Raw genomic sequence first — 14,162 nt, forward strand, 5'->3', positions numbered from 1 at the left:
GAGTTGGAGGTTGCTGTGAGCTGTAATGCCATGGCACTCTGCCCAGGGGGACAGCTTGAGGCTCTGTCTCAAAAAAAACAAAACAAAACAAAACAAAACTAGAACCAGGACTTAGAAAGTGATTATGACCCATGGCAGGCACAGTAGACTCACATAGTATATGGGGATCAGCTTTTGAACTCAGCGAATGAATACAAATCTCATATAGTATCCAATGTACACACGCCTATTATGAAATTAATTTATACCTTTTATATGAAAGCTATAACCTAATAACAGCCTAAAAATATGGGGAGGAGGGAGGGAGAGGGGAGGAAGGAATGGGTGGAGGGAGGGGGATTGGAGGGATCACTTCTGTGGTTTATCTTACAAGGGTACAAGTGAATCTTTCTAAAAGTAGAATATGAACGTTTTAACAAAATAACTAAGAAAATGACATGAAGGCTATGTTAACCAGTTTAATGGAAGTGTTTCGGATTGTGTGTGAAAACACCACACTGTACACCCAGAAGTGCATTTATGTACATAGTTACCATTCAATAAAAAAAAAAAGAAAAAAAAATCTCATGCAGTCAAAATTATCTTTGAAGAATTCCTTGAATTATTAAAAACATCAATATATTCAAGTCCCACATTGGACATTTATCCTGATGTCCTAAATCCAATATAGAATTGTATTTAAGTTGAGACCTAAGGAAAGTTGTTAGATTATATTGATGAGCCATATTGTATATTTTAAAAATACCTACGTTTAAAGAGTAGAGTGGCCATGAGAACTGAGACCAATTTAGGGAATAAGAGAATTTATATCTTCTATTTCATGTACCCTTCTGAGCATACCTGCCATCTCATTCAGTGAAATACAGGAAGCATCTCCTATACACTTCTACATATTTTTCCATTTTCATTTCCTTACTTGTGTAGTTGAATTTGCATACAGTGAAGGAGCTTGTAGTACTCTCCTCAAAACTCTTCCTGGCTCGGCGCCTGTGGCTCAAGCGGCTAAGGCGCCAGCCACATACACCTAAGGTGGCAGGTTCGAATCCCAGCCCGGGCCTGCCAAACAACAATGATGGCTGCAACCAAAAAATGGCCAGGTGTTGTGGCGGGCGCCTGTAGTCCCAGCCACTTGGGAGGCTGAGGCAGGAGACTCGCTTGAGCCCAGGAGTTGGAGGTTGCTGTGAGCGTGATGCCATGGCACTCTACCCAGGGGGATAGCTTGAGGCTCCGTCTCAAAAAAAAAAAAAACTCTTCCTGTATGTGTGTTTCTAACTTTTTTCTTCTGGGGCTGACTTGGTCTGTCCTGCTCACTTCGTTCTCTCTCTGTAGACAGCTTTGATGAGCACCTGGTCACACCACATCCCTTTGAAAAATGGTAGCCTCAGTTTCCCAATTCATATGAACAATGTGAATTCTAGTTTCCATGAGAGAAAATCTATTGTCCAAGCATGGATTAGGTGCCCAGGGATCCACCTCACTGTAGCCTGGATCTGCTTCATGGCATTAGGTCACATAGCACAAGTATGATTCCAGGGTCCCGCCTGTGTGCAAAGGGGGTTTAGAAAATGTTCTCTAAATTCTTAGAGAAAACAATTACTGTAAGATGAAAAGACACCCTAAAAGGTATCAATTATGGGAGCAAAACAAGCAGTCTTGAAAATGTTTGCCATAACACTTCTCAACTACCTACTTTGTGCCAGGCAGTGTTCTAGGTCAGGAATCAGCAACTCTTTTCTATAAAGTACCTCATAGTAAATATCTTAGGTTTTTCTAGACCCATATGGTTCCTGTTGGATAATCCTTTAAAAATAGAAAAACCATTCTTAGCTCATGGACTACACAAAAATAAGCAGCAGGCTGGATTTGGCCTGCAGTTATTGTGCTATTTTCTACGTCCTGGGAATATAGCAGTGAATAAAACCAAGAAAAACATCTGCCCTCTTAGAGCTTAACACTTTAATAAGGGAAAGAAATATAATAAACAGGATCAATAAGTAAATTAGATAGTACAGTCAAAGATGTAAGCTTTATAAAGAAAAATAAAGCCAGTAGTCAGTAGGAAGATCAGAGAAGGTTACATCCGAGCAGAGACTTGCTGGAGCTGAGGAAGCAATAGAGGCATGACCATTCCAGGCAGACAGAACAGCCCAGGCCCTGAGCCAAGGACATGCTTAGGATGTGGGAGAGATGCCAGGGCGCCAGTATGGCTGGAGAGAAATAAGTAAGAGGGAAAAATAGTGGGAGATGAGGTCAGAGAGATAATGGGAGTCTGGATGAGTAAGGAACTTGGAGGCCATAGCAAGGACTTTGGCTTTTCCTCCAAGTATGATGAAAAGTTGCTGGGGGTTTTCAGCAGAGAGGTGACAGTCTGATTTATGGGTCTAAAATGATGGATCTTTCTGGCTGCAGGGCTGATGTTACAATGGAGAGGGGGCAAGGGTGGAACCATTGAGGCCAGGGAGGAGGCTACTGAAAAATCTAGATGGGAGGCAGTGGTAGTTTAAGCCAGGGTGGAAATCCAGGAACAAGATGTGTGATAGCCTCACATCCATGTGGATGGAGAAACATTTTGCATCCAAGATAGAACCAGAAGTCTTTTTTTTTTTTTTTTGAGACAGAGCCTCAAGCTGTCCCCCTGGGTAGAGTGCTGTGGCATAGCTCACAGCAACCTCCAACTCCTGGGCTCAAGTGAGTCTTCTGCCTCTGCCTCCCAAGTAGCTGGGACCACAGGCACCCGCCACAACGCTTGGCTATTTTTTTTGGTTGCAGCCATCATTGTTGTTTGGCGGGCCTGGGCTGGATTTGAACCCGCCACCTTAGGTGTATGTGGCTGGCGCCTTAGCCACTTGAGCCACAACCAAGAGTCTTAACATCAGGCAATTATGGCTCAGATGGTTTCCATAGAGCTGCTATTCCAGCAAGAACCATGGCCAACCCAGCTTTCTCCAAAGGCAGCTGCAGCCTGTCTGGTATTCACTTCTTCCTTCTTTCATTTCACCTACACTGAGCACCTACTCTGTGCCAGGAGCCAAAGATCAGCAGCAAATCAAACATGGTCTTTTCCTCATGGTATATGGGGGAAATTAACACAGGAACAAGGCACTATAATTCACTAGGTTAAATGCTGTAGTAGAGATCTCTAGGCAGCCTGGGAATAGTAGAGAAGGTAAAAGAGGTGCTGTGTGAGTTTGCTCTGGAAAAGTGATTTCCTAAATGGCTGTGGAACCCTTTATTCTCATTAAAATCTTACCTAGATCAACATCTCTAACTGGTTAAAGGGTGTTCCCATGTGGTTGCAAAGGAAGGTGGGAATACAAGAGTCACCCATCACACAACCTCTTCCTCTTGGCCTGTGGGCTCTGAGATACTCTCCAGGTTGTCTAGAGGGTACTGGTCCAGAAGGAGAGGAATGATAGCAAAAACAAGGTGGGGGGTTAAGAGGAGACTACCAGAGACTTAGAATACCTGCTTGGGAGATACAAGGAAGGCTTTTGCTTAATTAGCAGGGCAGTGACTTACCCATTAGTAGGCGGTTGGGGAGACCTCAGGCTCTGGTTTGGGAAGAGACTCTCACATCTGCCTTTTCTGGGCACAGGACAGAGGTGTTTCGGCAAGATCAGGGGGCCCGACCAGATGCCACCAAAGTGCTCATCATCATCACTGATGGGGAGGCCAGTGACGATGGCGACATTGGCATGGCCAAAGACATCATCCGCTACATCATTGGGGTATGGCCCCAGGCCCCTGCTGCTTCTATGTCTTATCTTCCCTCTGTTATTCCCAAAGCCCAGTCCCCTTCTGTGGGGCAGAACCTTGTGAAGATAATAGAAAACTGATTTGAGATTTGGGGAATGCCAGCCCTTCACTCTTCATTCTCTCACAGATCGGAAATCATTTTAAAACCAAGGAAAATCAGGAGGCACTCCACAAGTTTGCCTCAAACCCCATAGAGGAATTTGTGAAGATTCTGGACACATTTGAGAAGCTTAAAGACCTATTCAGTGATCTACAGAAGAAGATCTATGTGATTGAAGGTGAGTGACAAACCCTGGGAGCGAGTTCAGGAGGCTGCCGCATACAAAATTTCCCCTTTAGAATTCACACAGAAATTCTAAATTCATCAGATTAGAGACACACTGAGTAATAATAACAAGCATTAACAAGTGTCTGACGCCATGCTAAGAGCTCACCTAAACAAAAACTTCTAGTAGGAATTTGGGAGAGGGTAATTTAGGAGCAGCCGTTGCTATTTCTCTCTGAAATAACATCTTCCTCTTGGAGCTAAGCATGATTCATGGCGGGGCCCAGAATTGACCTGTATCTTCCTGGTGTCATCTGAGCCCTGCACATTAACTGTAATTCCTTTCTCTTCTGGTTTGACTCTCATTTTCACTTCTCTCAGTCTCCATATTACTTAGGATGGGCAAGCTGGCTGGAGCCACAGGCCTTCCTTGGCTTAGAATAAGAGGAAGTTTTTATTGTAGTCGCCAGAGGACTGGTTATGGGAGGATATTTCCCCAAGGAAGTTTAGTCTGTGAAAAGTTATATGGGCTGGGCACCCATAGCTCAGTGGTTAGGGTGCTGGCCATGTGCACTGGGGCTGGTGGGTTCAAACCCAGCCTGGGCCTGCTAAACAACAATGACAACAACAAAACAAATAGCTGGACGTTATGGCAGGTGCCTGTAGTCCCAGCTACTAGGGAGGCTGAGGCAAGAGAATCAATTGAGCCCAAGAGTTTGAGGTTGGTGTGAGCTATGATGCTACAGCACTCTATAGAGGGTGACAAAGTGAGACTCTATCTCAATTTAAAAAGTTATGTGATATCCACAGGGAAGTCCCCTTTGCTAGGACACAGCCTTGGTGTCCAGTTCAAGTGAAGAAGTAATGTGTCACATGAACCAAGTTGACTTGCTGCCAAGAATCCACTCTGCCTCTTTCTTACTGTGTGACCTCAGCCAGGTCACTTTCCTCTCTGAGGTTCATTGTTCTACATTAAATGTGAAAATAACACCAGGCTAACAGGATGTAAGTTTTAACTAAGTTTGCTGTAACAAAATACTACTAACTAGGTGACTTAAAATAACAGAAATTTGGTGGCATCCATAGCTCAGTGGGTAGGGTGTCACCCACATACACTGAGGCTGGTGGGTTCAAGCCCAGCCTGGGCCTGCCAAACAACAATGACAAGTGCAACCAAAAATAGTCAGGCATTGTGGCTGGCGCCTGTAGTCCCAGCTACTCTGGAGGCTGAAGCAAGAGAATCGCTTAAGCCCAAGAGTTTGAGGTTGCTGTGAGCTGTGATGTCATAGCAGTCTACTGAGGGTGACAGAGTGAAACTGTCTCAAAGAAAAAACAAAAAAAACCTCCAGAAATTTATTGTCTCAATGTCTGAAGGCCAGAAGTCTTTAGATGTCACTGTCTCTGTATATATAACCCAAATCTAGGCTGGGTGCTCTGTCACCTCTGTGTGCTTCCTATCACAGGCCCATGGCATGCATCATATCCTTTTTTTTTCTTTTCTTTCTTTCTTTCTTTCTTTTTTTTTTTTTTTGAGACAAAGTTGGTAGAGTGCTATGCTCACAGCAACCTCAAACTCTTGGGCTCAAGTGATTCTCTTGTCTCAGCGTCCCAAATAGCTGGGACTACAGGTACCCACCACAATGCCTGGCTAATTTTTGTTGCAGTTGTCATTGTTGTTTAACTGGCCTGGGCTGGGTTTGAACCCGCCAGCCTCAGTGTATGTAGCTGGCACTGTAACCACTATGCTACAGGCGCCAAGCCATGCTTCATATTCTGACTTACTTGTTCCGTATCTGTCTCCTACGCTAAACCCTGAGGTCTTCCCTGGCAAGACTTTCATCCCCTTCCCACCATTGTAGTCCTGCCACCAGATACTTAGATACTTAATTATTCTATATATTTATTCAGTGATTGAACAAATCATTGTAACAATTGCTATGTTTCCTGAAAATGGACATGGCATTTTGTTTTATCTCATTCATTTCTGTCAGCATCCTTGTTAGCTGGTGCTATTACATTCATTGTACTATGAATAAGACACTCAGAGATGCTGTGAAAGTAGAGCTCATCTTCATACTGAAGCAAGGCTGTAATCGAGTAGACAAACGTGGTAATTAAAGACAACCAAATACACTCTGACATGACTTGTGAGCTGAGACATGAAATCTGAGAATCAAACAGCCACAGGAGCAGTGTGGAATGTGGGCCAAGAGCATTCCAGTCAGAGAGAAGCACAAGTGCGGAGGCCCAGTGGACCAGGGGAAGGGCTTGACATGTTGCGGGCACAGAGTGTGGAGAGGGAAGAGAAAGAACCTGGTGGAGGTAGGGACTTTGTAGGCCCTCAGAAGGAATTCGGATTTTAGTGGGAAGAGCAGGCTTTTTAAGAAAGGGAAAGCTGCTCGGGGGTCATGATGGGCAGCAAAATGGCGTCTGTCGGCAGGGTGGTCCAGGTAGTCAAGCCACACACTCCATTAATATGATTTCCTGATAGAAGAGACAATCCTAAACCCAATGTATCAGAAGCTTTGAGATCAGCAGGACTACCGTCTTACTCTTCTGCGATTTCCCAGTATTCGAAGGGAACTAAATCACCAGATTTGCTGATATATCAGGGTCCACTAGACACTGCAGAAATAATAAAAATGTTACCTCAGAAATACAGAAGGAAACTTGTATCTCAAGAAGAAATTGAATATATCCAACCTGGAGGTCCAGAGTAATCACTATGGCTGCTGTTTGTCATCAGACAAAAGAATTACTTTTACAATAAATGACTTCCAGAATGAAGAAGGAGAAATTGTATATTGAACAACTTTAATAAATATTGTGTAAAAAATGATATAGAAAATTTAGATGGACACTTGTATCTCCTAATTTATGTATTTTGGTCAGCTTCTCCATAAGCTTACCTAAATGTTTATATACTTTATACTTATTAAAGTATACATTTGTAAAAAAAAAAAAAAAAGAGGGAAAGCTGATTCAGGGCCCATGGCTCAGCTGTTAGGGTGCCGGCCACAAGCACCAGGCTGGTGTGTTTGAACCTGACCTGGGTCTGCTAAACAACAATGACAAGAACAACAACAACAAAAATAACCAGGTGCTGTGGCAGGTGCCTGTAGTACCAGCTACTTGGGAGGCTGAGGCAAGAGAATCACTTAAACCCAAGAGTTTGAAGTTGCTGTTAGATATGATGCCATGGCACTCTACCGAGGGCAATACAGTGAGACGCTGTCTCAAAAAAAAAGAAGGGCAGCGCCTGTGGCTCAAGGAGTAGGGCACTGGCCCCCTATATGGGGAGGGGGGGCAGGTTTAAGCCCAGCCCTGGCAAAAAAAAACTGCAAAAAAAAAAAGAAAGGGAAAGCTCTGGTCTGATACTCATTTTTATTTATTTATTTGAGACAGAGACTTGCTTTGTCACCCTTGGTAGAGTGCCCTGGCATCACAGCTCACAGCAACCTGAAACTCTTAGGCTCAAGTGATTCTCTTGCCTCAGCCTCCTGAGTAGCTGTGTCTACAGGTACCCACCACAATGCCTGGCTATATTTTAGAGACAGGGTCTCGCTCTTGCTTAAAAAAGACTTGCTCGGTGGAAACAAAACATGGAAAAAATGGAGTCAGAGACCACGTTAGTGAGATTTTATACTGGTTAAACCGGAAATGAGATGGCTTTACCTTTGTGGTAGAGGTATAAGTTATTCAGGGACTGAAACAAGTATATTTTGAAGGTAGGCTCATGATAATTTGGTGATGTATTTGAGACAGGATGGATTCTGGTTTTTTAACATAGTTTATTAGGTGGGTGGAGCGCCATTCACTGAAGTGGGGAGGCCTTGGTAGGAGCAGAAACCAAGAACTACATGTTGGGCCTGCCCTGTGGAGTGAGTGGAGATCTGAGGCCTAGGCTCCTTGAGTTTCACATGAGAAAGCCCACTCAGAGCCTTAAGCCCCTGGCCAGTCTGTCTGGCTTTGAAGTAAGAGCTTTCTGCTTCACCCAGTGATAGTTCTTACTCCTTCCAGGAAAATCACTGTTTTTACTGCTTCTTGGGTCTTGCCCATTCTCTTCTACTTTGTCTCCTAGGCACAAGCAAACAGGACCTGACCTCCTTTGACATGGAGCTGTCCTCCAGTGGGATCAGTGCTGACCTTAGCAAGGTGTGTGGCGGGCCTGAAGCAATGGGTGCTATGGGGACACAAGTGGGTCCGAGAGGGCAGCTGACTCCACTTCTCTCCTTCCCTGGGCAGAGCCGTGCAGTTGTGGGGGCAGTTGGAGCCAAGGACTGGGCTGGGGGATTCCTAGACCTGAAGACAGACCTACAGGGTGAAATATTTGTTGGCAACAAGCCACTGACACCAGAAGTGAGATCGGGATATTTGGGTGAGTACTTCTCTTTTCTGCAAAGTTCTTCTGGTTTTAGAGGCCAGAGGGTCCCTCAGTCTGACTTTTAAAATAATAGTGAAAGCAATGAAGCAACCAGCATGAACAAACTCAGAATTCAAACCTGGTTATAACATATTTAATTTTCCCTTAATAGTCCCCCACTGTGTATTAATGATTTTTTTTTTTTAATTTTCTATATTTTCTGATGCTTGGACATCTTGGCACCTTGCTGATCCTGGAGAGATGGCCCCTCCCAGGGCTAGCTAATTGCTAGAAATAGTGAACAACTTGCCTGTATACATACCTTTTATATGCAAACCAGCCAATGCAGAGCCTATATCTCCAACTACCTCCTTCATCTTCTTTTATACACCAAGCTATTATTTCTTCATCCTTAAATCAGCCCAGAATCAGGTATCAGACAACTAGAAACAGCCACTATAGCCCAGAACCTGTTAAAATTATTCAAACTATGTAATTGTAAACCTGCTCAAACTTGCCTACCCTAGTTCACCATCCTTCCCACAGAAACCACAATAAGAGCTCTAGACCGTAGTCTTCTCTTGCTCCTTTTGCCTCTCACTGATCTGGTGTTTCCTCAGTGCTTCCCCATTTGGCCCTGCATGGCATACAGTGATTCCTTCTGGGAGCTGTGAGTAATAAAGTTCTTTCAATGACAGTGACCTCTCTGTGTTGTCAGTCATACCTATAAATTAAATCCCATGTACATTTTAAAACAATCTGCCTATTAGTAGGAAGGCTAGTCACTCTTTCTTTCTTTTTTTAGATTTAAACTTTTATTTATTTATTTGCCATTTTTGGCAGGGGCTGGGTTTGAAACTGCCACCTCCAGTATATGGGACCAGCGCCCTACCCTTTTGAGCCACAGGCGCCACCCTAGTCACTTTTTCTTAAGGTTTCCTTTCCTTGAATTGTCCAAGAACTTCAGGGGTTTTTTTTGTTTTGTTTTGTTTTGTTTTGAGACGGAGCCTCAAGCTATCCCCCTGGGTAGAGTGCCATGGCATCACGCTCACAGCAACCTCCAACTCCTGGGCTCAAGCGAGTCTCCTGCCTCAGCCTCCCAAGTAGCTGGGACTACAGGAGCCCACCACAGCGCCCGGCCATTTTTTGGTTGCAGCCATCATTGTTGTTTGGCGGGCTGAGCTGGGGATTCGAACCCGCCACCTTAGGTGTATGTGGCTGGCGCCTTAGCCACTTGAGCCACAGGCGCCGAGCCAGAACTTCAGGGTTTTATTCAGTTACAAGATTTCTTGTGATGCCAAGTATAGAAGAAATGAATCTGGTCCATTCACAACTGCTGTTGTTTCTCTCTGCCTCATGGTGTCGCTGTTGAAGTCTCTTCCTGCACAGTTCTGTGGATGTTTGTCCACCCAAGGTGATGCCAGGCTCAGGCTACATTGGGGCCTCACCCCTGTGTGCTCTGAAGTTATAGCTCTTTTAGTTCACATTTATATAGTCAGTCTGCCCCAAAGTATGAGCTGGCTTCTCTTGGGTCTAAAACCACCATCCTTCTACCTTGCCTCATCCATGACCACTGTATAGGAGTGGGCCACTCTTTTATTAGATTCTCAGAACACAAAATGTTCTTATTAATTTTTCCTCAGTAAAATCAGTTCTATTCATTTCGCATCTGCTCTTTTAAGGGAGGCTACCATCAATAATTTTCTTCTTTCTTTTTTTCTGTTTTCCTTCTTTTTCTTAATTTTTTTATTTTTTTTATTTTTTTGAGACAGAGTCCGGCTCTGTTGTCCCAGCTAGAGTGCTGTGCTATCAGCCTAGCTCACAGCAACCTCAAGGGTTGCTGGGTTTAAGCAATCCTCCTATCTCAGCCTCCTAAGTAGCTCTGACTAGAGGCATGTACTACCATGACTGGCTAATTTATTAATTTTTTAAATAATAGTTTAAATGACTTGACCAGGCTCACAGAACTAGTAGTGGAGCCCAGGTAGTCTATCCCCAAAGTCTTTTCTGTAAACCACTACATTTATACATACCACCAGTGTATGCTGAAGGCACCAGTGTATGTTGAATGCATCTTTGTTAATAACCTGGTTTCCCAAGGCTTCTGCCCCTTTCCCTATGGATGTTACCTTTTCTTCCACCATCTTTTTTCTTTGTGCAATTTGACTGGGCTGGGTTTGAGTCCACCACCCTCAGTATACAGGGCCGGCACCCTACCCACTGAGCCACAGGCACCGCCCTCCTTTTTTTTTTTTTCTTTTTTTAGAGAGACAGTGTCTCACTCTGTTAGACACCCAGGTTAGAGTGTCTGCCATGCGTCAGCATACCTCACAGCAGCCTCAAACTCTTGGGTTCAAGTTATCCTCTTGCCTCAGTCTCCTGATAACCTGGGTCTACAGGTGCTCACCACAATGTCCAGCTAATTTTTCTACTTTTAGCAGACATAGGGTCTCACTTTGCTTAGGCTGGTCTTGAACTCCCGAGCTCAAGGGATTCTCCCATCTCAGCCTCCCAGAGTGTTAGGATTATAGGTGTGGGCCACCATGCCTGGCCCTTCCAGCATCCTGTGTGTTCCTGACTCCAATCCCCTCCTTCTGTCTCCTCAGGTTACACAGTGGCCTGGCTGCCCTCGCAAGGGAAAACATCACTGCTGGCAGTGGGAGCACCCCGATACCAACATGTGGGCCGAGTACTGCTGTTCCAAGAGCCAAAGAACAGAGGAGAGTGGAGCCAGGTCCAGAAAATAGAAGGAACTCAGGTACTCATGGCCCAAGGGGCATCTGCAGACCAGGGGCTGTTGTGACATGCACCATGCTCCCCGCTATCCTTTGAGTACTCATTCACTAACTGTGTGGCAAGTCCTAGGCCAAACACTACCACATTTGTCCCTCATGGCACCCTTTGAGGTAAGCCTTGACATCTATACACTCCAATTTAAGAAATTGAGCCTCAAAGAGCCCACTTTATCTTAATTCATATGGCTCTAAGGGTGGACTTAGGGTTTGAATCTTTACTTGAGGGAGTGAAATAAGATGGACATGATACAGCTGAAGGGGTGCCTGCCAGCCCCTGTGTCCCCACAGGCTCTTCCTCAGATACCTCTCTCTCCCTGCAGGTTGGCTCTTACTTTGGTGGGGAGCTGTGTGGTGTTGACATGGATCAGAATGGGGAAATGGAGCTGCTGCTGGTGGGAGCCCCGCTATTCTATGGGGATCAGAGGGGAGGCCGGGTGCTCATCTACCAGAGACGACAGGTAGGTGCCAGGATGTGGAGTTGAGGGGTAGGAGAAGAGGAGAGATAGAGACTCACAGGCCTATGTAGATCCCAATTTTCTGAAGGGCTTTCCCTATCTGATCATGGGTTACTCAAACCATTAGAACAAAAAACATACAATAGTGACTCTTCATTGGGGAAGGCTGTGTGCAGGGCCCCTGCCAGACTCTTTATGGATATAACTTCGTTTGATCCTCACAACCACTTTCTGAGCTTCTACAAGCTGTCCTTTATAAATGGGAACACAGAGACTCCACAAAGCTAGGTAATTTCCCGAAGCCACAGGGGCACATGAACAGGAGGTGGAGCTGGCAGCATTTCAAGTCTCTGAGGAACCGCTTTTTACGTTTCTTTTTTTCTTTTTTAAAAGACAGAGTCTCAGGTGGTGCCTGTGGCTCAGTGAGTAGGGCGCTGGCCACATATACTGAGGGTGGCGGGTTCCAACCCGGCCCAGGCCAAAATGCAACAAAAAAATAGCTGGCTGTGAAACCAGTTTACAATCACTCACACTTGCATATGAAAAATGAAACACAACTATAGCCTAGGATGAAGGAGGGAAAGGAAGGGAAAGGGGAAGGGAGGGGGCTGGGACGATAGTGAGAGGGTTAGTAGGGGGGCCACACCTATGGAGCATATGGCAAGTACAAGTCGAATCTATCAGGTGTAGAACACGAATGTCTTAACACTGTAATTGGGTAAATGAGGTGAAGGTTATGTTGATTAGCAGGATGTAAGCACTCCAATTTGTACAAATAATTAACACATTGAATCCCATAATGGCATAAATGTATTTATGATCTATGTACAAATGACTTAATAAAAAAATAAAATAGCCAGGCATTGTGGTGGGCACCTATAGTCCCAGCTACTCGGGAAGCTGAGGCAAGAGAATTGCCTAAGTCCAAGAGCTGGAGGTTGCTGTAGGTTTCTGTGAGCTGTGACATCACGACACTCTACCGAAGGCGACAAAGTGAGACTCTGTCTCTTAAAAAAAAAAAAAAAAGACAGAGTCTCACTGTGTCACCCAGGCTTGAGTGCAATGGCACAATCATAGCTCACAGTAACTTTAAACTCCTAGGTTCTAGTGATCCTCACACATCAGCCTTCCAAGTAGTAGGGAGTTTAGGCTAGCACCACACCTGACTAATTTTTTTTAATTTTCTTTTTTTTTGAAATAGAGTCTTACTTTGTCACCCACAGTAGAATGCCACAGCATCATAGCTCACAGCAACCTCAAACTCGTGGGTTCGAGTGATCATTTTGCCTCAGCCTTCCAAGTAGCTGGGACTACAGGTGCCCACCAAAACACCCAGCCATTTTTGAGAAACCAGGTCTGCCTCTTGCTCAGGCTGATCTCAAACTCCTGAGCTCAGGCAACCTACCTTGGCCTCCCTTAGTGCTGTGATTATAGGCGTGAACCATCATGCCCAGCTTCATTTTTTTAATTTTTATTTTTTTGTGGAGATGGGGTTCTTTTGTGTTGCCCAGGCTGGTCTCACATTCCTGGGCTCAAGCGTTCCTCCTGCCTCAGCCTCCCAAAGTGCTAGGATTCTGGACATGAGCCACTGTGCCTGGTCTATCTCACGTTTCTTTAGTGTTCTTCATGAAATTGTCCTTCACAATACCACATGCTGTGAAAGCTTACTGAATGATTGAGGTGTGACTTGTCTCCTTGCTCCTTCCTAGCTGGGATTTGAAGAGGTCTCAGAACTGCATGGGGATCATGGCTATCCCCTGGGGAGGTTTGGAGCGGCCATCGCTGCCCTGACAGACATCAACGGGGATAGGCTGATGGATGTGGCTGTGGGAGCCCCCCTGGAGGAGCAGGGGGCTGTGTACATCTTCAATGGGCTACAGGATGGGCTCAGCCCCCGGCCGAGTCAGGTGAGGTGCCCTGCCTGCCAAGCCAACCCCAGCGCCAGGTCCTGAAGCCTCTGCCCCCAGGTCCCTCTCCCATGCCAGCCCCTTCCCACCCTCCAGCCTGTCCCTCCCAGCTCAGCATGATCCCTCTCTTACTCTCAGCGGATAGAAGGGACCCGGCTGTTCCCAGGAATTCGATGGTTTGGACGCTCCATCCACGGGATGAAGGACCTTGAAGGGGATGGCCTGGCAGATGTGGTTGTGGGGGCTGAGGGCCGGGTAGTCGTGCTGAGGTAAGACAGGACCCCTGAGTCCCCCCAAATAAACTCAGTTCTTATCCTGTGAGTAGTTGTGGTGTGCTGGGTACCATGTGAAAGCTTCATAGTGAGACAGGTCCTCTTTTTAGAGGTTCATATCATACTCAGTGACAGAAGTGGGATATGAACCCAGGCCTGTCTGACACTGAAATCTTATGGAGACACAACCTCATGTGATAAGTAAAGGCCTGGCTCTAGAACATGGTGACCTGGATTTAAGTCAAAGCTCGGCCATTTGCTTCTGAGGTTATCTCACCTCAGTCACTTAGTTTCTTTCTTTCTTTCTTTCTTTCTTTCTTTCTTTCTTTCTTTCTTTCTTTCTTTCTTT

At 45.4% G+C, this 14,162-nt stretch overlaps 1 protein-coding gene and 1 pseudogene across 2 annotated transcripts in view; both read left to right on the plus strand.

Moving 5' to 3' along the window:
- Window positions 1–14,162, plus strand: part of ITGAL (integrin subunit alpha L) — a 49,717-nt gene that overhangs the window by 7,925 nt on the left and 27,630 nt on the right. For both annotated transcript variants that reach the window (XM_003795870.3, XM_023516757.1), the window contains exons 8-15: window positions 3,596–3,728; window positions 3,884–4,034; window positions 8,103–8,176; window positions 8,267–8,399; window positions 10,991–11,142; window positions 11,500–11,637; window positions 13,344–13,541; window positions 13,680–13,810. In XM_003795870.3, coding sequence (XP_003795918.1) covers window positions 3,596–3,728; window positions 3,884–4,034; window positions 8,103–8,176; window positions 8,267–8,399; window positions 10,991–11,142; window positions 11,500–11,637; window positions 13,344–13,541; window positions 13,680–13,810 — 1,110 coding nt within the window. The remainder of the gene's footprint in view (window positions 1–3,595; window positions 3,729–3,883; window positions 4,035–8,102; window positions 8,177–8,266; window positions 8,400–10,990; window positions 11,143–11,499; window positions 11,638–13,343; window positions 13,542–13,679; window positions 13,811–14,162) is intronic.
- LOC100967116 lies at window positions 6,336–6,897 on the plus strand (annotated as a pseudogene).

The sequence above is a fragment of the Otolemur garnettii genome, unplaced genomic scaffold, assembly GCF_000181295.1.
Source record: "Otolemur garnettii isolate 467f Iridium unplaced genomic scaffold, OtoGar3 scaffold00096, whole genome shotgun sequence".
In the NCBI taxonomy this organism is placed as follows: Eukaryota; Metazoa; Chordata; class Mammalia; order Primates; family Galagidae; genus Otolemur; species Otolemur garnettii.